The sequence below is a fragment of the Engystomops pustulosus genome, chromosome 4, assembly GCF_040894005.1.
Source record: "Engystomops pustulosus chromosome 4, aEngPut4.maternal, whole genome shotgun sequence".
Lineage (NCBI taxonomy): Eukaryota > Metazoa > Chordata > Amphibia > Anura > Leptodactylidae > Engystomops > Engystomops pustulosus.
The window spans coordinates 24,406,024-24,432,165 of NC_092414.1; the positions used below are offsets into that span (position 1 = coordinate 24,406,024).

Below are 26,142 nucleotides of genomic sequence, written 5' to 3' on the forward strand. Positions count from 1 at the left end.
TCTACCGCGGTACATAGTTCATGCAGAACCCGGGGGTGTATGCCATCTGGCCCAGGTGATTTATCTATCTTAGTGGTTGCGAGGTGGCGCCGTACCTCTTCCTATTGTTGGTATTTAAAAAGGTCATGCCTATCTGACTGACACTATGAACAGCAGCAACCCTTTCGCTTGCACTGTATCGTTTGCATTATGACATGCTAAGTCATAAGAGTCACATGCTAGCCAGTCACAGAGAGGTGCACCAGCCGTGAGGCTATCTGAGAAAAGTGTGCAACTTGTTCCTTCACGAGCAGCCATCTTATAGACCACACTCTACACTGTGGTCATAACTGGAGCTGAACTGGCATCAGTTGTAATGTAACACCCGTGGCCGTAGTGCGACACGACCGCAACATTTAAATTCCAGCATGGAGATTCTTGGTCCCCCAAAGTATTGACATGGGGCGCCAATCATAGCTATGGCAACCCTGAGGTCTGATCTAAGACCCAAGGGCTGTCCATAGCAAATGCCTCAAGGGTCCTATCACAGACAGGTGACTGCATAGGAGTTTGCTAATAACATGCAATACTTCAGTATTGCAGTGTATTGTACTGAGCAGACAATCAAATGATCGCGTGTTTGTGTCGAAAAGTAAAAAGAAAAAAAGTTTTTTTTTTTTAAATTTAAACTAATAAATTATTAAAAATTACCTCCAAAGCATTTAAATCTGCATAACACAAAATAAGTGAAAATCACCATACAAACCCCACATACCAGCCTGATAAAAGCAAATAAAAACTACAGGTCCCCATACAACCACACTAACAAAAAAAATGTCAAAAGTTTTTTTCCCCCAAAAGAATTTCATGATACAAACGAAGGTCACTTAAAAAAAAAAAAAGATATGAATTTGGTATAGCTTAGGTATAGATTAGGTTCCCTAATAAATGCAGACTTTTTTATTAGAAAAAAAAAACATATTGGATTTGCCTTTTTTCGGATAAATTGCAAAGAAATTGCTAATAAAACAATAATGAAACCAAAAATTGTGCAATGAAAAACTACAGTGAAAAAAAAAAACTAAACAAAAAAAACACCCTATACAGATCTAGTAACCGGAAAATAAACAAAAAGTTACAGCTTGTTGAAGGCATTGACGAAAAAAACCACTCTGAAATATAGGGGCTCATTTACTAAGGGTCTGCGGACCGCATTTTCGTTGGGTTTCCCGATTTCTGCGTTACGCCACATTTAACAGAGGTTTTTGGGGCACGCGATTGGATTTTGGCGCAATCTTTCATGCGCCGCAAATCGGGGGGCGTGGCCGTCGGACAACCTGATGGATTCGGACAACGCGCGGGATTTAAAATTCTAATTGTGTCGCACTTACAAGCCCTGGGAATAAGAAGGTGAACTCCGGCGGACCTCAGCAACCCTCCGGATCGGGGATCGTGACAGGACCGGGTAAGCAAATGTGCCCCATAGTCTGGACAATAATGTGAAAAAGAGGTGCGGGATAAGGGGTTAAAAAAACTACTTTTTTATGAACTCATCTTAGGATATAGTCACCTATGATTACACAATGACCTTGACAATTAGGAAATATTGTGTTTCCCCATTTTGATCTTGTGTGTGTGTATATAAATATATATATATATACTGTATATATAATATATGCACTGTCCTTCTCCATAGTGGGGACAGAGGCTCAATCAGATTTTGGGTCTTTAACCCCTGTGGGAAGAGGCCACAGCATTGAAATACTTTGGTATCTACCAAACACAGCGCTGTGCATTGTATAGTGGCCACACCTAGTATTGCAGCCTTATGTAATAGATGAATGGATGCTGTTGGACCACCGTAGATTTCATATTGCTGATCACTGATTATAAAAAATTAAAATTTTTTGATCACCCAGCTTTCCCATGAAGGGATATGAATGAATCACATGACCTCCTACACCTGTATAGACGTGTATGTAATGGGGTTATTTTATTTTACGGGCGGGTGTGGTGACAGAGAGAGGAGGTAACTCGAGTGACAGGTCCCGATATGTCACGATAGACCCGGTTATGTGACCATTATGAAACACAGGCTGTTTCACAACAAGGGCAGGGAGTCCCCGCCGCAGCCAATGGGAGGGCGTCGGGCGCGTCATGTGACCGCTGGCTTTATGTAATGCAGCTCCACATGTTATATCACATCCATTGCTTTGTGTGGTGCAGGAGCTGCTATTATACTGGTACCCTATGGGGCACAGCAGGTATAACCCTGCTGCCCAGTCCTGCCCACACCTCTCCTCTGTACTACATGCCAGCTGCTGCACCCAGACTAAGGATATCATCCATTAAAGGGATTGGTGCCTTAAAGGAATCCTCATTATGGAGCTGCTGAGCTGCCCCTCCTGCCAGCAGACCCTCTGGGAGCCCATCACTCTCGCCTGTGGGCACACATTCTGTAAGATCTGCCTGAAAGCCGCTCGCAGGTGCCAAATCTGCAAACAAAGACTAAAGATCAGCGGCGCCCAGGAGCTCAGGTGTAACACGCTGCTCTCCAACCTGCTGGACAAGTGCCTGGACCTGGACACCAAAGTGAAGAGGATCACAAGGGACCTGGAGGACTTGGTCACCGCCCGGCAGTACGAGGAAGCGGCCAAGGTAGCCTGCAAGGGAATAGTCATGGGTAAGGAACAGTCACAAGTTGTGGAATTATGAAAGGGTTAAAGGGAGACGGTCAAAAAAAGTGATGTCGGGTAACTAAAAATCCATGTTTATGCTCACAAGTGCCCCGGAGGCGGTCCTTTTGTGTGCACTGATCACTGGCCCCTCCTTTTTTTGAGCTGAATGACAGTGGCAGTTCACACAACTCCGCCTCCTGGACACTTGAACAATTTGAAACACTAATTTTTTCGGCGAAGCAAGGTGGTCCACTATCACTCCAGGTACGTTCACCCAAGACCCGATACCAGAGGTGCAGAGATCCCCCTCTATATCTGGGATTCTGTCCCCATTGTGCCCGGAATGTTGGTAAACAATGAAAAATCTATGAATTCTTTGGTATTTCTTATGTAAATTGTAGCCCGATTGTGCGGCATAGATGCCTGTAGATGTGGGGGCACTATGTAGGCATCATGGAAGTAATATGACTTATGTTTTAGCTTTTTCATTCGGAATCTGTATATTGATAGGTAGAAACATGTAAAAGCGTCGCAGTAGTAGAATCACAAAGAAATAGTAACTCCACCAGCAGCGTCATGCTGACAGTTTCCATGTCCAATGTCATTGTCATTTTGCCATTGTCCATGTCATTGAAGTGAAAATATACAGATTTACTGACTGTTCGTCCAAAAGTTGGAGCTTAAATGTAAAGGGGTTTACAAAGTTTGGATGAGTATAAAAAACAGATTAGTGGGGGTTCGACTGCTGGTATCCCCACCGATCACGATGGAGGGGGTAGGTTAAGTGTCCTTACTGCCGCTCCATTCAGTTATATAGAAATTGTTGAGCTCAGCGCTCCAGTATCTTCAGCACTTTCATTTATTGTCTACGAGAACCCCGAGCGCTATGCTCAGCAATTTCCCATACTCCTAATCAGTAACATACTGGGGTGCCTTGGGCCCAAGTGTAAAATCTTTTATCCTAGCCTGCTTTTTAGCCATTGCCTTGGACTGTTATGGTCTTAGGAGCCCTGTCATTAACCTGCTGACTGGTTTTTGCCTTCAACTTCTTACCTCTGTAAACCAGAATTATATGCCCATAGCTCAGGGGTCCATCTGCTCATTGTATTGAATGGGGCAACAGTAGGGATGCTCGACCTACTGCTCCACCACTTAATGAGAATGTGACTCCCATTGGTGGTTGGTGTCGCTCCAGCAGGACCCCCCCCCCCCCATTCTTGTGATTGGTTGGAGTCCTGTTCTTGTGATCGGTTAAAGGAAATCTACCACCAGGATGAAGGTTTGTAAACCAAGCACACTTACTAGTTACCACTACTCACTACTTTTACCAAACAAGGCTTAACAATTTTGCAAATGAGCCTGAAGGGCCTCTGGGCTCCATAGCTGTCATTTAGGCTCCGAGCCCCTGAGGCTCGATTGCATAATTTTTTTCAACATGGGCATAAGAAGTTAAAATACGAGTGGCTCCTGCCAGAGAGGGCACACACCAGTATGTCAGTGTGCTTGGTTTACAATCCTTCATCCTTGTGGTAGATTTCCTTCAAGGTCTCAGCAGTTGTTTCCCCACCAATCAGATTGTTTTCAACAAGTAGATAATCAAACTTGGTTCATCCCCCCTCCCCTTAAAGGGAACCTCTCAGACAGTTTGGGTTCCTGAACCCTCTGTATGGAAAAGTACTATGGGTCTGGTGATATGATCCATACATGTGAAGTTGAGGGTAACACACATTGCTTCACTCACGTAGAACATATGACACAAGGGGGGTAAAATAAATAACCTTTAATTATTTTCGAGCCATGGTCGGGCATGTACATGCAGCTGACACTCACCTTGTGAAACCTTCCTATGTAGTAGATCACATCTCATTGATTGCTTCCCAGACATTGTTATGACTGACCGTATCTATTTTATAATAGCCTAGGAGCAGTGGCTGCCAAATCCTAATTTCACCGCTTATCTTGATGGGAGGACATTCAACGAAATCAGCCCTTGCTGAACCTGTCAGTACATGTTATGATATGCCTTTAAGTCTCCACCAACCCTTTAAGATCAGTGCGATCTTTAACCTGAGCACATAGTTACTGCAGTTCTGTCTATGTGTTATGAAACAACTTGACTCCATGAGGAAGCCGTCACCAGAAGTTTGAGACAGGGCCTTGCACCCCCTACTGGTGGTGGTGAATGTGTATGGAGGTAGAAAAAGTAATGGCTGTATGTAATAATAATAATTCCTTTATTTATATAGCGGACACAGATTACGCAGCGCTGCACAGAACTTGCCAAATCGCTCCCTGTCCCCAATGGGGCTCACAATCCAATCAACTACCAGTGTGTTTTGGATTGTGGGAGGAAACCGGAGGACCGGGAGGAAACCCCCACAAACACAGAGAGAACATACAAACTCTTTGCAGATGTTGATGTAGCTTGTGAAAGTCTGTAGGCACCTGGAGAACCTGCCATTAAGATTAATCCACCCAAAATAAATACGCTGTAAAAATTTATGATTAAAAATCACCGCTCTTATCCCTAAATGTTTCCTTTCTACGGCTGCAATGTTAAAAAATCACTTTGTAAACCTATATGCAACTTACCTTATGTGAGTCCATTGACGTGGCCTGAAAAGGCTCTAATAACCGGGGAATTTTAGCGAATTTTTTTATTTTTGGAGCGTTTATTTGGGGGGTGGGGGGGAGGGGCACATAGAACTTGTTAAAAAGAAATAAAAGTTTGAAGATTTTTTTTTTTTTTTTTTCCTTCATTTATAGTATTCATTGGGGTTAAAAGTGGAAAAGGAGCTTTTTTTTGGTAATTTAACAAAAAATGCACATTTTTAATGAATTCCCTATGTATGTTTTGGATAAAGAGCACATTCTTTTTCTATTCTAGGACAGGAGATATTTGGTGGCCCTCAGGGGTCTCGCATATTGATAGCCTTCTATAGAAAAGTCCTGCATGTGTTATGTGTGATAGGAGTCTCTAATTGCTCAGAGCTGTGGGACTCCTCCGCTTTCATCTTTCGACTCGTCTCTGAGACTTGTCACAACATCACCATTAATGGCTGACGGATGTTCTTTCCTGTCAGACAGTTGTAGTCGGCCATTTCTTTCTCCTCAGGTCATGGCTGTCCTCAGAAGTGGTTGTCGACATTTTCTTCTCTACTGAATGAAATATAGGCCTAGTTTGGCCGCATTCACACGACCGTAGGGGGACGTATGTATGGCCACAAACTTGAGGCCGTACATATGTCCCCCATAGACGGCAATGGCCGCACGGAGCGATATGGTGCCACACAGGCGCTTCACCATACTGCTCCGTACATGGGGAAAAGATAGGACATGTCCTATCTGTGCTCGTGTTACGGCCTGTACACTGTGCATTGCGATGGAGAGGTGACGGGTCACCCATCCTCCTCTCCATGGAGGCGGACGTATGCCCTCCCAACCATAACCAGGCGGGAATACGTCACAGTGAATTCGGCCTTGCATAGCAACACTAATAAAAAAAAAATTTTGGCAAATAATTTTTCTCATCTTTTGTGGAATGTCAGGTTCTGGAATGTTTTAATCTACCTTCCGCCTTCCTCCATAATTTGTCTTGAAGTGGGTTACCACTGTACACAGGGGTCAGCTGAGTTTTACCTCATATTGGGACCCTATTACCTATAATATATCTAATTAGGGGTATTGAGGACTAGCTGGGATATCAAGATGAAGACCCTTATTGGGTCCACCATCTCTTTGGTGAAGTGAAGAGAATTGTGAGGCTTTTTACACTGGTTATTTCGTTTTTATTTTAGGTGAATAGTATAGGAAGGAAAAAAAATCTTAAAGGGAACCTGTCAGCAGAAATTTACCTAGTAAACCACTGCCTGTATGTCATCAAGCAGCTGTACACCTTCTAGATCATGTCTAATTCCATGGTCCGGTGCGATGGCATTGTCCAGAAAATCTTCTTTGAAGTGATTTCGTTGTATAAAGTCAAGGAGGTGGAGAGTTTAACACTGAAGTCAAGCTCTCCTCACTTCAGAATGCCCTCTTCACTGTAATTGATGGTCCTGTATCCAGACGCAACAGAAACATGATAAGGAAAGTGTTAAGCTGCTTTACAACATACCGGTAACGGTTAATTAGGTCAATTTCTGAAATGATGCAGCCTCCAAAAGTGACTCCTCCCAGGGAAAAAAATGTCTCCTCTCAGCAAATTTGCATATGAATTTAGTGGAGGTTTTTTTTTTGTATTGTAAACAAGGGAAAGTTTCAACAGAAGAGAGAGGGTATTTTTATTACCATACCTGAGGACACTCTTGTAAAATCTGCTGACAGTGTCCCTTTGAGGGAACCTGTCAGTAAAGCCACCATGTTGCTGATGACCATGCACTAGACTCAGTCCTGTTACCATAGAGTTTTATCGATCTTTAGGTTTGAATCCCCTCCTGTATACTTGCTAATCCAACCCCAAATTCTTGGATTGTGTTTTTTTGTCACCTCAGAGGGTTACTGTTTAGATACTGTAGATTTTTTTTTTTTTTTTTATGCTTTATTTTAGTTGTCCCAGTTTTAGCTAGTTATGCTACAGTAATAGGGGTGATTGGGCAAGTAATTCATACACAGTAGTGAACTCTGGCGAGGCCTATCCATAGGTAGAATGTGGAACAGAAACAAAGACTTTGCTAAGAAGGCTTGTCACAAACGTCATCAGAAAACGTTAAGAAAAGGAAGGGTATTATTTAATTTTTTTTCCTTGGGCCTCTGGAAGTCAGAGTTAACCGCGGTGCAGACTTTGTACCTGAAATCAACAGTAAATTGATTGATTTACTATGGATACCCCTTGAAAGAGAACCTGTGACCACATTGTACCCCACTAAACTACTATCCCCCTCAAAGTCGGGCAAATATGACTCTTCTCATCCCATTTTCACAAGAGATGAGTCAAGTTTAGTGGTTTCAGCGGTAGTGTCAATTCAGAAGCACCTCTTTTCTTTTCTGTAGCACCTAGAAACCTGCTACTGGTGTCATATTAAAGATAAGTATCTAATCTTTCAGACCCCCAGTGGGATTTGGGTTCTGTAATCTACATATCTGGACCTACAGGCAGTTAAATATTAGGCAGGAACTGGGTGTTACCTTTCCATCCATGTCTTTAGCTGCCCGTATCTCTGCTGCTGTAGCCCACAAAGTGATAAGTTCTTTATATTTTAATATGACCCCAGTAGCATGTTTTTAGGTCCTACTGTACAAACCAAAACATGTGATGAGCTGTGGGTTTGTTGTGTGTGTGCATTGCTCGAGGGATCATGTACAAAACGTCGTCGTCAGCTGTTGTAGGACACGTTGTTTTCTTCCACACGTCGAACTGGTTTTATGCAAATATAGTTTTGGCGTATAACGAAGTTCTGCGAAAGTACTCGTAATACTTGGTGTTAGTTTCTTGTTTTCGGTGTCAACACATTTGTTACATCCATATTATATGAAAACTTGTACAGTCCTTGTTTTTGCGCACAGTCCTTAAAATTTGGCAGGATTGTTGAGGGACAAGCTTGGTCAGTTTTTTCCCCCGTTGGCTGGGGCATAATATCGGAATTTAACCACTAGCTATCACTGCACCACACCCATTTACATCCTAATTATTGGACCCTTTAAGATGTGAATAGGCAGCATGATTTGGGGGGTGAATCTACTCATACCCACTCCCTACGCTGGCATTGCAACCATGACTCCTAAATGAGTCACATTGTGGAGGTAAGTGCTTTAGATATCTATGCCCGCCCCCTTGGCCTGATTGTTTTGCTGTGCAAAGGAAGATATTAAAGATGAACAATGATAAAAAGATGCACCACAAAATGGTATCATCAAAAACTGCAAGTTATCCCCATCGGCAGAAAAATAACATTTGTATGAGTCTGGAGATGTGGTGACATGAGTATTTAAAGACATAGGGTTCAGAATTGTTACTAAACTCTTGTGACTTTTATAAGAGTCTTGGGGGTGGAGCTGCTCCACTGACGGGACTTCTCCCACGGGTCAGTTGTACCCGCAAGCTTACTTTTGTGGCAACCAAAGCCTTTGCATTAGCATGTGGGATATCAATGCAAAATACCAAGAGTGCAGTTGCCCATTGTGACTCCATGACTCCACCCCCATGACTCTTTACAATTCATATAAATAGTATGCAGTGTTTTCAAGTTCTTTTTGTTTCCCAAGGGTTGTGGGGTTTTTTTCTTTTCTTTTTTTTTTTTTTTTTTTTTAAAAAAGGTAAAATTTAGCAATTTTTCTGGGAAAAAACAAATCGGGGGTCATTTACTAAGGGCCCGATTCACGTTTTCCCGACGTGTTACCCGAATATTTCCGATTTGCGCCGATTTCCCCTGAATTGACCTGGGATTTTGGCGCACGCGATCGGATTGTGGCGCATCGGCGCTGGCATGCACGCAAACGGAAATCGGGGGCGTGGCTGAACGAAAACCCGACGGATTCGGAAAAACCGCCGCATTTAAAACAAAAAATCTGTCGCGGAGCTTGCACTTACCTTCACTCAGCCCGAGCCGGTGAACTCCAGCGCGTTCCGATGCTTTTCAGCGCAGCAGCGCCACCTGGTGGACGGCGGAGGGACTACCTTAATGAATCCCGGCCGGACCCGAATCCAGCGCAGAGAACGCGCCACTGGATCGCGAATGGACCTGGTAAGTAAATCTGCCCCATGGTGTCCACTTAAATAGAAGGTAAAGGTGGCTTTTGGGATAAACACCCCCCCCCCCCCCCAAAAAAAAATTATGGATTCTGTTTTCTTTTAAGTATTCAGCCGTTCTCACAGTATTATATAAAAAATGTATTTTTCAGCTCCGGAGGCCGTTCCCTTGAGGATCCTGCGCTCCCAGGTGTATCTGTGTTTAAAGCAATTTCCCGAATCCTTGCGGGAAGCGGAGATAATCTGTGATCTGCAGCCACAAGACCCGGAGGTGAGATACATCCGTCTGTACATTGTCCTAGTTTAACATGGGGACGTGTTGCTGGGTCTGGAGAAGAATGGGGAAGACAATGAGCAACTAAGTGGGACAGAATTGCTAATAATATCTTAAAGGGAACCTGTCACCAGACTTTACCCCATTAAAGTTCTAACTCTCTATGGTAGGGAATGAAATGTCTTCTCTAGAATTCCCTCTTTTGTCTGAAATGTCACCTGTTTTACCTATAAAGAAAAATCTCCTCTGAACTCATATGCAAATGAGCAGAGAAGAGTCACTTTTTGCCGGAAATGAGTCGCTTTTAGTGACACATTAAAGATAAGGATCTCATCTTTCAGATCACATCTCGTGGTTCCATGAGCTGTTAAAAATCCAATTGTTTCGCCTTTTTCTTGATCTTCATCTCACATCTGGCTGTATCTCTGTATCTTCTGTAGGACATATACGCTGCCTTTCCTTGTGCTGTAACTGATGAAACTTGATGATAAATCTCCCCCATTGTCTTTCACGCTTCCAAGTCTTATTTTAGGATTCTTTTGTCAGCTCTTGGCTGCTCCTTCTGTCCCGAAGTCCAAACTTGCTGATGTCTCCCTTCTTTTATGGGTCTGGGACACTGTGAGAGTTCAGTAATGAGCGGCAATAAACTAATGAATGGGGGAAGTGTTAGTGTTATCCTGGTGGATTAACCGGACTCATCGTGACAGGACGGAATGAAGTCCTATAGTAATCCTTTAAGAAGACCCTCCAGTTATTCCGATATATCTACTTTATACTTGTTTACTGAGAACTTTTTTCTTTGTGCTGACCCTCAGTTATGCTTCCAGTAAATTTATGAGTTAATGTCGCACATTTTTAAAGAAAAAACTCCCATCCAAATCCACCACGATAAACCAGGGACATTACTCATAGATCCAGTCACCAGGACTGTGGTATTCTTCTTATATTTGTTATCCTTCCTTCTTAAATCAACTTGAACCAAAAGGGCTCTGGGGGGCTGTTACCAGAGCCCCTCTGTGCTGTAGCTTCACAGGATGTTACACTGTGCAGGATCGCTTCTCCCTCCCACTGTGTGAGATTACATGAGGCAGAGGGAGGGCGGAAGTGCTGATGGATCTACAGGCTGTTACTGTAACCGCCTGTAAAACTACAGCATGGATGGGCTCTGATAACACCCTCCAGAGCCCTACAGGCTCATTATCATAATTGTAATAATTGATTATAGGACATTTCAGACAGTACCCCAGTCACAGTGATCTATGAGTAAGTGTCCCTGGTTTATCATGATGTATTTTGATGGGAGATTTCCTTTAAGATTGAGACCCCCTGTGGACCCTCTTATGTTCTTTTTCCAATGTTCTGATTTCCCATGGTGCTCTATTCTTCAGGGATACTACAGAAAGGGAACAGCTCTCCTCCATATGGAAAAGAAGGAAGAAGCTCTTAAGGAATATGGCCGATGCTTGGCCTTGAATCCACGTTTTGCCGCAGCCCGTTATGAGATGGAACAGGTAGGTGGGTTACAGGCCATTAGGCCTGAACTCTATAGATGCACAGTATGAACACCGGCTCTTAAAGGGAAGGTTTTCTGCTAGATATTTATGACATAAACTTATGTCTGATCCATGAAAATCTAGCACCAAGTGCCTTCCACTGATCATATTGGGAGCCACGGCCTCTGGCAAAAGCACAAAGTATGGAGGCGGAAGTAGACTCCCTACACTGTATAGTGGTTGTACTGGGGTACTGCATCTTGGCTCTCATTGACCAATAATTATGTCTTCAGATCCCAATGATCTGTTGCGATGGGACAAGTCTGATCCCCACCTGTCTTAATAAAGGATCCCTACTCTACTGATGTGGGATTCGGACCCACATTTTTTTTCCCCACAGTCCTGCTGCTACCAACACCACACACAGATCCGGTTCCACAGATCTCCAAGAACGATTCCTAACTATCTGCAGCTTTGTTTGATTAGAACCGCTGACCGTTTCCTTATCTGACTGTGTTGGACCATTATTTCTCTTAGATACTGCAGGACCTGCGCTGTTCTGTGCCTTCATCACTGAAGGAGTTAATGGATGAGGCGACTCGCATCTCGGATCGGACCACAATAGACACCACCGCCCTGATAGCGCCATTTGAAGCTGCAACCATCGGGTCACAAGATTGCGGCGCCAGCAATAAGGTAAGATGCCTTCGCTGTCTGTTATACGTGAGGAGATCCGAGTAAAAAGTGATCCTGGAAGAAAATAGTGCAATTAGCACAAGACCCTGAGCTGCCATTGCCATAATACATCTATATACAGCCCCCCCCCTAGTTATACATCCATATACAGCCCCCCCCTAGTAATACATCCATATACAGCCCCCCCCTAGTAATACATCCATATACAGCCCCCCCTAGTAATACATCCATATACAGCCCCCCCTAGTAATACATCCATATACAGCCCCCCCCCTAGTAATGCATCCATATACAGCCCCCCCCTAGTAATACATCCATATACAGCCCCCCCCCCTAGTAATACATCCATATACAGCCCCCCCCCTAGTAATACATCCATATACAGCCCCCCCCCTAGTAATACATCCATATACAGCCCCCCCCCTAGTAATACATCCATATACAGCCCCCCCTAGTAATACATCCATATACAGCCCCCCCCTAGTAATACATCCATATACAGCCCTCCCCCTAGTAATACATCCATATACAGCCCCCCCTAGTAATACATCCATATACAGCCCCCCCCTAGTAATACATCCATATACAGCCCCCCCCCCCTAGTAATACATCCATATACAGCCCCCCCCCCCTAGTAATACATCCATATACAGCCCCCCCCCTAGTAATACATCCATATACAGCCCCCCCTAGTTACACATCCATATACACCACAATAGACACCACCGCCCTGATAGCGCCATTTGAAACTGCAACCATTGGGTCACAAGATTGCGGCGCCAGCAATAAGGTAAGATGCCTTCGCTGTCTATGTTATATGTGAGGAGATCCGAGTAAAAAGTGATCCTAAAAGAAAATAGTGCAATTAGCATAAGGTCCTGAGCTGCCATTGCCATAATACATCCATATACAGCCCCCCCTAGTAATACATCCATATACAGCCCCCCCTGGTAATACATCTATATACAGCCCCCTATAGTAAAAACATCTATATACAGCCCCCAACCACTAATACATCTATATACTGCCCCCCCTAATAATACATCTATCTACAGAACTCCCAACCAGTAACACATGTGTATATACACACCTACATACAGCCACTCCCCCCAGATATACATCTACATACAGCCCCCAGTAATACATATATATTCAGCCCCCCCCCCCAGTAAAACATAGCCTCCTACCCCCCTCCCAGTAATACATCTATAAATACTGCCCCATTTAAAATAATTACATTGTACCTTCCAGTTGGCACCAGGCCGAAAGCCAAAGAAGAACATATGGTGGGCGATTCGGTGGCCACTACGACTGCCCTAACCGCCCACACTTAGAAACCTTGCATCAGAAATGTATCTAATAAACCACAACCGGTATGTTGTGAAGTAGATGAGCACTTCATGTTTTCTTAATGGCCCAGTGTGGTGGCATCATCTAGAAAATGTACTTTGAAGTGAGCACTGAAGTGAGCACAACTTTGAAGTCAAGGAGGCGGAGAGTTTAACACTGAAGTCAAGCTCTTCCCACCTCTGAATGCCTCCTCCTCTGTGATTGACATCATAAACCAGTCTTCAGGAGATCTGGTTAGTGATGTTTCTGGATGCAGGACTATCGATTACAGCATAGGAGGCTTTCTGAGGTGAAAAGAGCTTGACTTCAGTGTTAAACTCTCCGCCTCCTTGACTTCAAAGTTGATTTTCTGGATGATGCCACCGTACTGGGCCATGAAATAGTGGTAGTGGTTTATCCATGGCATTCTGGTAGTGGTTTATTAGGTCACTTTTTGCTGAAAGGGTCCCTCTAAGGGCCAAGTGATGGGGGACCTGGAGTGCACATCACAGAAGAGTAACGGGCTGTCACACTGACAGTCCAATCCTGCAGGTGTTTGGGATCAGAAGCACACGGGAAAAGCTCTGCACTGAGGCAGCTCACAGCTGATTATGTGACCGGAGCATTGGTGGCCTGCAGTGACAGTGCTCTTGTCACATGACCTTCCACCGGGACCACGGATGCAGCAGTTAGGGACATTAAGAGGCTGCAACACTATCCACATGTTACCTTTTTTCAAGAAGTAATATTGCTGATTGTCTATGACGCTTGTACAGGCGTTAATGCGACCATATACGGAGAGGGGAGTAATATATAGGAGACCCTACTGTAGATTTTGTATTGATGGTGGTCCTGTTTGCAAATCAGCCAACATATGACATCACGTGACTGTGATGATGTCACTATGTATGACAAGAGATCGTATTTATATGTGATACAGATTAGTACTATTACTAGTGATTAAATTCCCCTATTTTATCTATGCTAACTCGTTAAACAAACGCATCTCCCTGCTTTATGTGTCTCAAATTTTTTTAATTTTTTTTTTTTTTTTTAATTCACTAATTGCAGATGTTTAAATCCCACAGTAGAACGAGGATTCTTATAAATCGTTTATATGATTTGGCAATCTCAGGGCGCCCCCTAGTGTATAAACTGCGCTACTCCTGTGCTCGCTTCATGCTAATCCGGTGTTAATACAGAGGTTCTCTCTGCACAGTACAGAGTAAATACAGAATGAGGTTAGGGAAAGATTTACGGATCAGATTCCGGATTCTCCGGAGCTTTATGTATACAACGTTGTGTATAATAATGGGAGTCCTGGAGGAGGTTTATCAAAACTGTAATGAGGAAGAAGTGACATGTGCTAGTAATATACACTCACCGGCCACTTTATTAGGTACACCTGTCCAACTGCTCGTTAACACTTAATTTCTAATCAGCCAATCACATGGCGGCAACTCAGTGCATTTAGGCATGTAGACATGGTCAAGACAATCTCCTGCAGTTCAAACCGAGCATCAGTATGGGGAAGAAAGGTGATTTGTGGCCTTTGAACGTGGCATGGTTGTTGGTGCCAGAAGGGCTGGTCTGAGTATTTCAGAAACTGCTGATCTACTGGGATTTTCACGCACAACCATCTCTAGGGTTTACAGAGAATGGTCCGAAAAAGAAAAAACAACCAGTGAGCGGCAGTTCTGTGGGTGGAAATGCCTTGTTGATGCCAGAGGTCAGAGGAGAATGGGCAGACTGGTTCGAACTGATAGAAAGGCAACAGTGACTCAAATCGCCACCCGTTACAACCAAGGTAGGCAGAAGAGCATCTCTGAACGCACAGTACGTCCAACTTTGAGGCAGATGGGCTACAGCAGCAGAAGATCACACCGGGTGCCACTCCTTTCAGCTAAGAACTGGAAACTGAGGCTACAATTTGCACAAGTTCATCGAAATTGGACAGTAGAAGATTGGAAAAACGTTGCCTGGTCTGATGAGTCTCGATTTCTGCTGCGACATTCGGATGGTAGGGTCAGAATTTGGCGTCAACAACATGAAAGCATGGATCCATCCTGCCTTGTATCAACGGTTCAGGCTGGTGGTGGTGGTGTCATGGTGTGGGGAATATTTTCTTGGCACTCTTTGGGCCCCTTGGTACAACGCCACAGCCTACCTGAGTATTGTTGCTGACCATGTCCATCCCTTTATGACCACAATGTACCCTGTAACATCTGATGGCTACTTTCAGCAGGATAATGCACCATGTCATAAAGCTGGAATCATCTCATACTGGTTTCTTGAACATGACAATGAGGTCACTGGACTCAAATGGCCTCCACAGTCACCAGATCTCAATCCAATAGAGCAGTGATGGCGAACCTATGGCACTGGTGCCAGCGGTGGCACTCAGAGCCCTTTCTGTGGGCACTCAGGCCATCAGCCCAGGACAGAGTTCACCAAACAGGACCAAATCCATTAAATTTTCCCACAGTCACAGGCAACTTATAAGATGTTGCTCTCAGCACTATTTTACAGCGACACTTCATTGACTGTTTGGAACTGCTTGAAAAGTGAGAAGGTGTTGACAGAACTCCTTATCTTTGGAGCTCATCCTGCTGGACCTAACATTCTTCCTGTACAGAGATACCCAGGAGGGAAGCTACAATGATAGTCTGAATTTGCCCTCCTTCTTTCAACTGTATTGGCGGCCGATACAATTAAAGAAGTGGAAGAACAGGTAGCAATAAGTTACTGCTTAAAATGGCACGTTGGCACTTCACGGTAAATAACTGGACTTTGGTTGTAGTTTGGGCAATCTGTCTCTAAAAGGTTCGCCATCACTGCAATAGAGCATCTTTGGGATGTGGTGGAACGGGAGATTCGCATCATGGATGTGCAGCCGACAAATCTGTGGCAACTGTGTGATGCCATCATGTCAATATGGACCAAAATCTCTGAGGAGCTTCCAGCACCTAGTTGTATCTATGCCACGAAGAATTGAAACAGTTCTGAAGGCAAAAGGGGGTCCAACCCGTTACCAGCATGGTGTACCTAATAAAGTGGTCGGTGAGTGTAGACCAGCTCACCCTATACCTCTAATGCATCAACATGAGCCCCAGCCCCTGGATTGAAGAGTGGCATGTAAAATTGGGAATATTCTGCACTCATAGGGCCAAATCCAAAGCTTTTATCATGGATGCAACCTCCAAGTTAAAGGAAATCTATCATCAAAATCCCTCATGATAAACCAGGGGCACTTAGTTATCCATGGCCTACTTCCTTGTGACATCAACTTTTAAAATGATTCTAATAAGCCTGAGGGGCTACCCTAGCCCCTGTGTCATCAGACTTTACACTGTCTTACCTTGCAACCGTGATGAGGGAGATGTGCTCCTTGCACAGTGTAACAGCCTGTGATGCTGCAATATGGAGGGGCTCTTGTAACACCATCCAGAGCACTCATGGCTCATTAGCATAATTTTTAAAGTTGATTTTAGATGGAATGAAGGTCATGGATAACACATATAAGAAGATTACCACAGTCACGGTGCCTGGGTCTATGAGTAAGTGTCCCTGGTTTATCATTGTGATGGGAGATTTCCTTTTAGGATTAGTTAATGCAGCATTTGTTTGGGGTGTCGATTTTTTTTTTTTTTTTCGGCGGGGGCTCAGAATCCACCTCCATGTGAAATGAACGGCACATTGCTTCTAGTCGCAAGGTTTTATTTTCCATGTGTAATTTTTGTTTTTGGCATAAACTATACTTGCAAAAACATCCATTTATGAATAGCAACTCAAGGTCCACTGGATACCTGAATCACAAAATATTTTCTTTATAGGGGTTTACCACGTTTGATTGTTATCCCCTAGCCTGTGCATAGTAGATAATGAGCTAATCAGTGGGGGTCCGACTACTGGGATATTGAGAACAGGTTAAGTTTGTCGCTCCATTCACTACTAAGGGAGTGCTGTAATTGCTGAGCACAGCGCTCTGGTATCACCGTCACTCACATAGACCTTGAAGGGGAGTGCCGGCGCTGTGTCTGGCAATTTCTGATATTTTTTTTGTATTGAGTGGAGCAGCAGGCACATGCCCTCACCTTAATGAGTGAGAGTGGGACCCCCACCAATCATATTGTTATCCCTTATCCTTAATGGTGTGTAATCTATTCAGGGGTTATATGATGACCTAATCATTTTGTTGATATATTTTTGATTGCTTCTTCATCAGATTGATGGAGACCAGAAGATTCCTTCATTGGTCCAGCCTTCTGATGGGTCACACACTGCCTTAAACCCAGAGCCACGGAAGAGGAAGGATATGGATGAGGCGGACCCCCCAGACAAAGAAAGACTAAGTAAGCATTTAAGATTGACAGGTCAGTAATAGATATAGGGGTATGTATTGATAAGAGTGTGGTGTAGAACTGATGAGGGGTACTACTATTACTAGTACAGGGGCATCACTATGAGGGTAGCTGAAGTCTCCAGGCCCCGGTGTCTTTGGGGGTCCACAGGCCTCACTTCTATACAATGAGACACCACTATTATACTTGTCACATGTTAGATTTGGGACTTCAGTGCTTTGACTACAACTTCCATAATTGCCAACCAACCCAATTTGCGTATGGTTTTTAGAGATCAAACCACATTTTCACCAAAGTGGTCATTTTTGGAAGAGAAGACCTCCATCGGTCCCACAAAAGTAAGCAAGTCCCGCAGGAGTGCCTCACGTAGAGGGGTGAGGCCTGGACATCAGGTTTTCCCCTTAACCCTGCACCAAAAAGCTGACATATATCTGAACTTGAGTGCCAAAATGAGAGCCATACGTAAGCACAGGGCAAATTTTATCAAAAGCCTCTCAAAGTGTGCGATTTTTGCTCTGAGACTCCGCCCCTAATAGGACACCACACCCCTTTGTCGTACTAGATGTATAAGTGTCTGAAACCTTTAATTAATGTGGTTCAAGGCCTTTTAGACGCCATCATAAGCATTTTTGCATCATACCAATGCCTGTACATCACTGTCGTTTTTTTTTTTGTAGTTTTATATAAATAACTTATTATATGACAAAAAGCATTTGTTTAATTACGTTCTTAGTGAATTGTATTACTCATTATCCTGTCCTGATGTTGTCCAGCTTCCAGAGATGTGCCTGAGGACATAAGGAAATACTGTATTTGGGCATTAAAATGTGCCTTACCATAAAACGCACACCGTCCAATGCTACATCCACTTCCTCACACACAGCCCTGCTGCATCCATGTCCTCACACACACAGCCCTGCTGCATCCATGTCCTCGCACACACAGCCCTGCTGCATCCATGTCCTCGCACACACAGCCCTGCTGCATCCATGTCCTCGCACACACAGCCCTGCTGCATCCATGTCCTCGCACACACAGCCCTGCTGCATCCATGTCCTCACACACACAGCCCTGCTGCATCCATGTCCTCACACACACAGCCCTGCTGCATCCATGTCCTCACACACACAGCCCTGCTGCATCCATGTCCTCACACACACGGCCCTGCTGCATCCATGTCCTCACACACACGGCCCTGCTGCATCCATGTCCTCACACACACGGCCCTGCTGCATCCATGTCCTCACACACACGGCCCTGCTGCATCCATGTCCTCACACACACGGCCCTGCTGCATCCATGTCCTCACACACACGGCCCTGCTGCATCCATGTCCTCACACACACGGCCCTGCTGCATCCATGTCCTCACACACACGGCCCTGCTGCATCCATGTCCTCACACACACGGCCCTGCTGCATCCATGTCCTCACACACACGGCCCTGCTGCATCCATTCACTCACACACACGGCCCTGCTGCATCCATTCACTCACACACATTGCTCTTCTTCTCTGGCACTTCCCCCTATCTCCAGGACAGTGAACAGTGTGGTCTGGCAGTGCTGGATCCTCCTGACCTTCGGACTATAAGACACAGGGACTTAATAGCAAGACTTTTTCTTAAAGTCTGAAAAATATGGTAATCAGGACAAGATTTTAGTCTATGGGGGAAAAAAAACAACTGAATCAGTTCACTGATAGCAAGCCCAGATCTTGAAAACGGTCTTAAAACAAGATGGTCTATGCTGCCCATAGCAACCAATTACTTTGCAGCTTCCAAATTTTGAAAAGAATTCAAAATGAAAACTGCACTCTGATTGGTGGCTACAAAACTTTTTTGATTTCTTTCAGGCAGTTAATACATATTATTTTTCCTATGTTTTATTAGAAATTTTTTTAGACTATTCACTAGAAAACCCATTAAGGAGCGATGTTTAGCATGTGGAGGTTCTATAGGTAAAAGTTAAAGCACCTAAAAATAAACCCCTCGACTACAACGGAAATGAGCAAGATGGGACTTCAGACTAATGGAGGAGTCTATGTAGTCCAACTCTTGAGGGACATTATTATGGCCGCACCAAATCCTCTCTTGCCCTCTTGAAAACCTATTAGCTCCATATCTCTTACTGTAATCCCCCCCCCTTACCACACTCATCCCTGTCTGTAGATGCATAGAGATGGGAATCATGGAGGGTCTTCACCTGCTCCTTGGCCATTAATAGATCCTGTGTACAAGATGTTCTCCTAAATATAACATATCCTCAATGAATGTGAACAGGCAGCCATTTTACCAAAACCAGGCACAAATACAATTTTTGGGGCCATTTATTGCCATTTATGGTCATTCTGGTTGCCCAAATCATTGTGTTAGTTCCTAGTGCTATTACCACATCTTTTTTGTAACTGGGTGGGAGTTACAGTGGTCTAATATCTACTGATAGGACACAGGATTGTCACTATTGTCCCTCTCTTATCCGCCAAGTATATCAAAATAACCTTCAATGTTCATTTACTACAGGCTGTAAAGCGAGATTTTACACACTGTGTGTGTGTGTGTGTTAGCTGTTGTGCTGACATCTAGTGGGCAAACTTAGAAACTGCAGTATCTCAAATTTTACTTTGACATTGAACTAAAAATCAACAAGCTGTTTGGTTTATTCAGTTTCCTCATTAAAGGGGTTGTCCACTTTAAGAAAATAAGTGATATTGTTTGTGTGATGACAAGTTATACAATTTTCCAATTAACTTTCTGTATCAATTCCTCACAGTTTTCCAGATCTCTGCTTGCTGTCATGCTATGGAAAGCTTCTGTGTTTACTACTAGTGGATAGAAATGTGTCCATGGTCATGGGATGTCACACAGGCGCAAGAGTCGTTATAACACACGGCTCTGACTACTCTCCCTGCGATACTAACGCCTCGTGCACCTGTGTGACATCACATGACCATGAACAGGTTTCTATCCACTGGAAGTAAACACAGAAGCTTTCTGTAGCAGGACAGCAAGCGGAGATCTAGAAAACCAAGAGGAATTGATACAGAAAGTATATTGGAAAATTGTTTAACTTTTCATTGCGCAAACAATATCAATTACTTGCTGAAAGTGGACAACCCCTTTAACCCCCAGACCACAGAAATCACACATAATTGAGTATTTTGGGTTACATTTTGATTATATATAAATTTTCAATGCAGCTAGAACTTTATTCAGAGGCTTCTGGTAGATATAGAGGACGTCATGTCTTGTAATATGTCTTACAGACTCTGAGGAGGATAAGGAGAATCACAAGGATCACCTCACACCTCATCCTCCGCTGAAAGACTCCTTGAGCCTCTCCGATGTGGAATGTTCCTTGTGTATTCGGTGAGTTAGAAACAGATTAAAATCATGTATTTTATTCAGAAACTAAAGGGCTAATGACTTATTTGTTACCCCAGCAGGTAATGGATGTGGGGCCTATCTTTAGGCTATATCCTGAACATGGCTGCCATCTTGAAAGTCGCCATATTGGATCAAGGGCAAGGAAGGTGGTCGTGTAACTTTGCATAGAAGAGAAGAATTGTCTCAGAAACCAATCTCCACAAACAGATCTGTGATATCTCTTTCGCTTCAAAATTTTTTACCTCAGAGATTCTCCATGGATTCTCTTGTGGCTTCATTACTCCATGTTTATCGCCATCATCGACATCATATAGCTGTGTGAACCGTCCCTGTGCTTGATAACTTTTGAACTATAAGAGATATCGCAAATGTGATTGTGACAATTTCTGAGACCATTCTGATCTTCTGTAATGTTCCACATGACCACCTTACCATTGTAAAAACCAGTCCTAGATGCAATATGGCGGCTTTCAAGATGGCGGCCAGGTTCTAGACATAACTGAAAAGATCAACCCTGTCACCCATTACTTGCTTCAGCATCAGATATGTCATTTTCCCAATATTTAACTAAATAAAATGGAGTCCTGGAACTTTTGACTCCCCCTGAACACATGACCCTTGTGACCAGTTACAAATTATTAACCCCAAATATGGAGGAACACGTGATACCCGTGTTACGATGTTTGGACCCTTGTCATACTTGGTGACAGGTACCTATTAATAAAACCAAATTCTATAAATTTTGGCTAATCTGCGAATGTGATTCATGTAATCCCAGTTATGTGCAGAGCCACAGAATATGTCGCTGCTATATAAACCCTGGCAAATAATTGAGTTAATTCAGACGGTTGCAGCATTTCGGGGGTTAATAAAGTCCCAAGTTTCCATCGTCTTTATTTTTTTTTACACAATGTTCTCTGCCGTCTCTACTGAGCAGCATGACAGTCCTTCAGTCTATTTAGAGACCCATTTAGTGGGATTTGGAGAGGCTGACATGTTTCCCTGGAAACTGGATGCAGAAAGGAGTCTCATCGTTTCACAAAAAAAACAACCAGAACCCATGCAAAAAGCATAAAACGCAGAGACCGTGTCCTTGTAGAATGAAAGAGATCACTGATATGTCTTGTACATAACGTCACAGCCCAAACGACGCCTCTGCTATGTACTGTGGAGTCTCCCCCCGCAGGCGTCCTGAGTGCAGAGAAGTACAAGGTGCACAACGAAAGGGACAATAACATCTAATAACAACAGTGTCGTGCTGCTAAACTTAAAGTTGCCATAACCCTAGATGTTCCAACAAACACAAAAAGCCACCCCAGAAATTATAGTTTCCTCAGTACAGCAATAAATACAAACCCAAGCGACCAAATACTGCATTCGGATGAATACTAATATAGACCCCAAACCAGGCAATAAATAATAGTATAAACCCCAGAACAGGCAATAAGTAATAATATAAACCGATGACCAGGCCATAAATGATAATATAGACCCCAGACCAGGCCATAAATGATAATATAGACCCCAGACCAGGCCATAAAAGATAATATAGACTCCAGACCAAGCAATACATAATAATAATATAGACCTCTGACCAGGCAATAAATAATAATATAGTCCCAAAACTAGACAATAATATATATACACATATGGCTTGCGCCAGGAGCTGGTGCAGCAGGAGACGACCTGGGAGTGGTGAGTACTTATATGTACTCCCTGCTTCCTAGCTACCTGCAGCAAGGAGCGCTTTCATCTGTGACGGGATGTGCACCCTTTCTATATTGATTTATTCTCTACTGGCAACCATTAAAGTATATACCATAAAGCAAGTAATATATCTTATCAGAGCAAAGTGCTTCCTTCTCTACTTTGGCACTCTCTGCTTAATCCCATCTTGCTAGTTATAATTGTCAGATTACATAAAGGTTCTATGGAGAGGGGATGGAGGAGCTGAGTCACAGCAGCTAGGTCTCCTTCCACCAGCTCAGTGTCTATTGCATATTTACACACACAAAGTACATATGGGAAACACTTTTAATTTCCCAAGATCCCTCTGGTTGGTTACCCATTTACCATGTACAACATGCCCAACAGAAGTTTCTAATCGAGATTACATGTGAATAGATCATCAATTTTTACTCACTGGAAAGCCTTTTTTAAGTTTGGGTTGTATTTAACTGTGTTTTTTTTTTTCAATTTTGTGTACTGGCAGGATGTTTTTGGAGCCGGTGACCACCCCTTGTGGACACACCTTCTGCAAGGAATGCTTGGAGCGTTGCATGGACCATCAGCCATATTGCCCACTATGCAAGCAGTGCTTACGGGAGGTAATCTGAACACTTCACTTCATAGTCCTTCTTGTCCTACCGGCTATAAACCATTAGTTAATGATTTTATGGCGGGTTGTCTTCTTTTCAGTACCTGAGGGTGGGATCTTATCCAATCACGGCTGTGCTGCAGGATCTCATGATGGCCATATTTCCTACGGAAATGGATGAAAGGAAGCGGATTCATCTGACAGAAATTGCAGCGATGTCCAAGTAAGTCGTCAATCCATGAAATGGTCCAAAATTAGCGCTTTGAGTGAGCAGTTTGTTCAGTCCTTAGTATAAATCATCGTGGGGTGCAGCCCAACCATTCAGCTATTAGGGACCTATCCTACCCTCAGGTAATGAGCACCAACCAGAACACACTGGGGGCCCGATTCGCGGTTTCCCGACGTGTTACCCGAATATTTCCGATTTGCACAGATTTTCCCTGTATTGCCCCGGGATTTTGGCGCACGCAATCGGATTGTGGCGCATCCGTGCCGGCATGCACGTGACGGAAATCGGGGGGCGTGGCCGAACGAAAACCCAACTGATTCGGAAAAGCCGCCGCATTATGAAAAAAAAAAAAAAAGTGTTGCGGAACTCGCGCTTACCTTCACCAGGAATAGGCCGGTGAACTTGAGTGCATTCCAGCGGGCCTCGGCGGACTTCAGCGCAGCAGCGCCACCTGGTGGACGTCGGAGGAACTACCTTAGTGAATCCCGGCCGGACCCGAATCCACCACAGAGAACGTGCCGCCGGATCGCGAATGGACCAGGTAAGTAAATCTGCCCCACTGTATAAGTGAAAAAACCAATCTCTGCCAGAGATAACTAGCCCCAAGGAGGTTTTATAATAGGCTAATTGTGTACCTAAAACAACTGAGCAAAACTACTCAAGATTTTAAGAAAAAAACAGATGTAGATAAAACTGGAAGACTCTACACCATCTGGTTTTTGGGTGAGTTGCCTAAGATCACTTTCAGAAGTACAGGAGAGACAATGGCCTCAAGATTCAAACAGCGAAGAAGAAAAATCCTCCAGCACTTGAACAAATATAAAAAAACATATTCCTTTAAATTTTTGTTTTATGCAAATAAGTTTCTTAGTGCACTGGAGGCGGGGCACCTGTTAATATTAAATCTTCTAGGGGCCATATCTCTGAAATCGTTGGACAGATTTTTAAAAAATGAACACCAAATTGATCAGGAGCTCCGCGGTGACGCAGTGAGGTGCGTCTCTCAGCGTTTCGGTGAAATTTTTACCTCAGATATTGCATCATAAATTTTACAGCCCGACAAACATAAAACTGTCTGCCATGTTGATCTGCGACTGCTTTGACGATCTTCATAGTGAAGAAAGGATAATTACTATAGCAGGAGCAGGTTAACGGGATCACAAAGATCACTAATTGTGGCCCCCTCAGTAATTACTCTGCCGCAGGTGGAATTAGAAATCTGCCCTTAGAAATTCTGCTGTAATGAATGCACCTGTCATGACCGTCTGCTGACTTCAAGGCCCGAAAATGATGTTTCCTCTACCTGGGTGTAATTTACTTCCCCCTCACATCTGCGGTGAGGTGTAATCCTGCGCTCGCATGACAGACTTGCAGCTATATCGTCTTACGCCAATGTACATTTTGTACTACTACTTTTGTAATATAAATAAACATTTACAAAGCTAATTAGAAATTATCATCCTACATCGTTAAAATTTGTTTGACTTATTGTCAGTTATAATTGTCTGGTCATCCTTTCTGACTTCACCAAAGCTTTGATTGATTAAAAAAAAATGGTATCCTCAAAAAAAAAACCCTTAAGGCTGCGGTCACACGTGGCTTTTTGAACCAGTTTTTGCCCCGTTTTTAAAGGCGTTATCCGGGTTTAAAAATTTTTTTTATGGCCGGGCTGGGGAGGGCTAGTTAAACATAATAAACATGTACTTACCACCTCTGGCGCCGCTGATGTCCCGCGCCGCGGTCCCTTCGATCCGTGCCCCTGTTTGTTTATAGGGGCACGGAAGCCGCGCACAGGGAGCTTCCGGTCCGCGATGTGGACGGCTCCTCCCATCCGTCCCTATCTCTCAGCGTTGTAAGCTCTGGGAGATGGTGCGCATGGGAGCATCCGGCCGGCCGGAAGCTCCCTGTGTGCCGGTGTAATGAAACCGGCGCACCGAGAAGACCGGCCGCGGCGCGGGACATCGGCAGCACCGGAGGAGGTAAGTACATGTTTACTGTGTTTAAATAGCCCTCCCCAGCCCGGCCAGAAGAAATTTTTTAAACCCGGATAACCCCTTTAAGCAGTCCGTTAAAAACCTTTAAAAAAAAAAACAGATCTGTTTTTTGACAGGTTTTACCAATTATCTTAATTAAAACTGGTCAAAAATGGATGCGTTTTCAAAAAACGCATGCGGTTTTTAACGCATTCGTTTTTTGGTGGACTGCTTAAAAATGGGCCAAAAACGGGTTCAAAACGCCACGTGTGACCGCAGCCTTAGGAGTATGAGCACAGGCTTTGATTCTGGAGCATACGGAATCACAAACCTGATGCGATCTAAAAGGTGAGATTCTTAATTTTCAATATGACATTGGAAAAATGCTTCAATGTATTAAAGAACCAATAGGGGTTTTTTGAATGTCACTCCACCTGCAGCCTCCGAACTTCACTCATCTCAGACCAAATATGACTCCTCTCTGCTCATTTTCACTCATTTCACATATCATCTACCCCATTCACTCCTCCCTCAGGAATTCTCTTCAGCAGGTCACACAACTAGCGTCTCATTCCTGAGGGAGGAGGGAAAGAGGTGGAGGCGGCGGCTGAGCTAGGAAAACATGAATATGCTGGACTTCACTCAATGAAAAGACAATGAGTCATATGAGGTCTTTGCAAAAGTTGGTGATTCAGCTTTACATGCAGACTGTAACTTGGGGCATGGGGAATAACAATATAGGGAT

The 26,142-nt window shown here is 43.9% G+C and overlaps 1 protein-coding gene across 2 annotated transcripts in view; it reads left to right on the plus strand.

Annotated features, from left to right (window-relative positions):
• Positions 1 to 2,096: 2,096 nt before the first annotated feature.
• Positions 2,097 to 26,142, plus strand: part of LOC140126279 (LON peptidase N-terminal domain and RING finger protein 1-like) — a 32,556-nt gene continuing 8,510 nt past the window's right edge. Inside the window, exons 1-8 of one of the 2 annotated variants that reach the window (XM_072145533.1) lie at positions 2,097 to 2,662; positions 9,495 to 9,613; positions 11,005 to 11,127; positions 11,647 to 11,805; positions 17,360 to 17,507; positions 20,758 to 20,860; positions 23,091 to 23,205; positions 23,297 to 23,418. In XM_072145533.1, coding sequence (XP_072001634.1) covers positions 2,362 to 2,662; positions 9,495 to 9,613; positions 11,005 to 11,127; positions 11,647 to 11,805; positions 17,360 to 17,507; positions 20,758 to 20,860; positions 23,091 to 23,205; positions 23,297 to 23,418 — 1,190 coding nt within the window. In that variant the 5' untranslated portion in view covers positions 2,097 to 2,361. The remainder of the gene's footprint in view (positions 2,663 to 9,494; positions 9,614 to 11,004; positions 11,128 to 11,646; positions 11,806 to 17,359; positions 17,508 to 20,757; positions 20,861 to 23,090; positions 23,206 to 23,296; positions 23,419 to 26,142) is intronic. The other variant, XM_072145534.1, reaches the window with a different exon arrangement.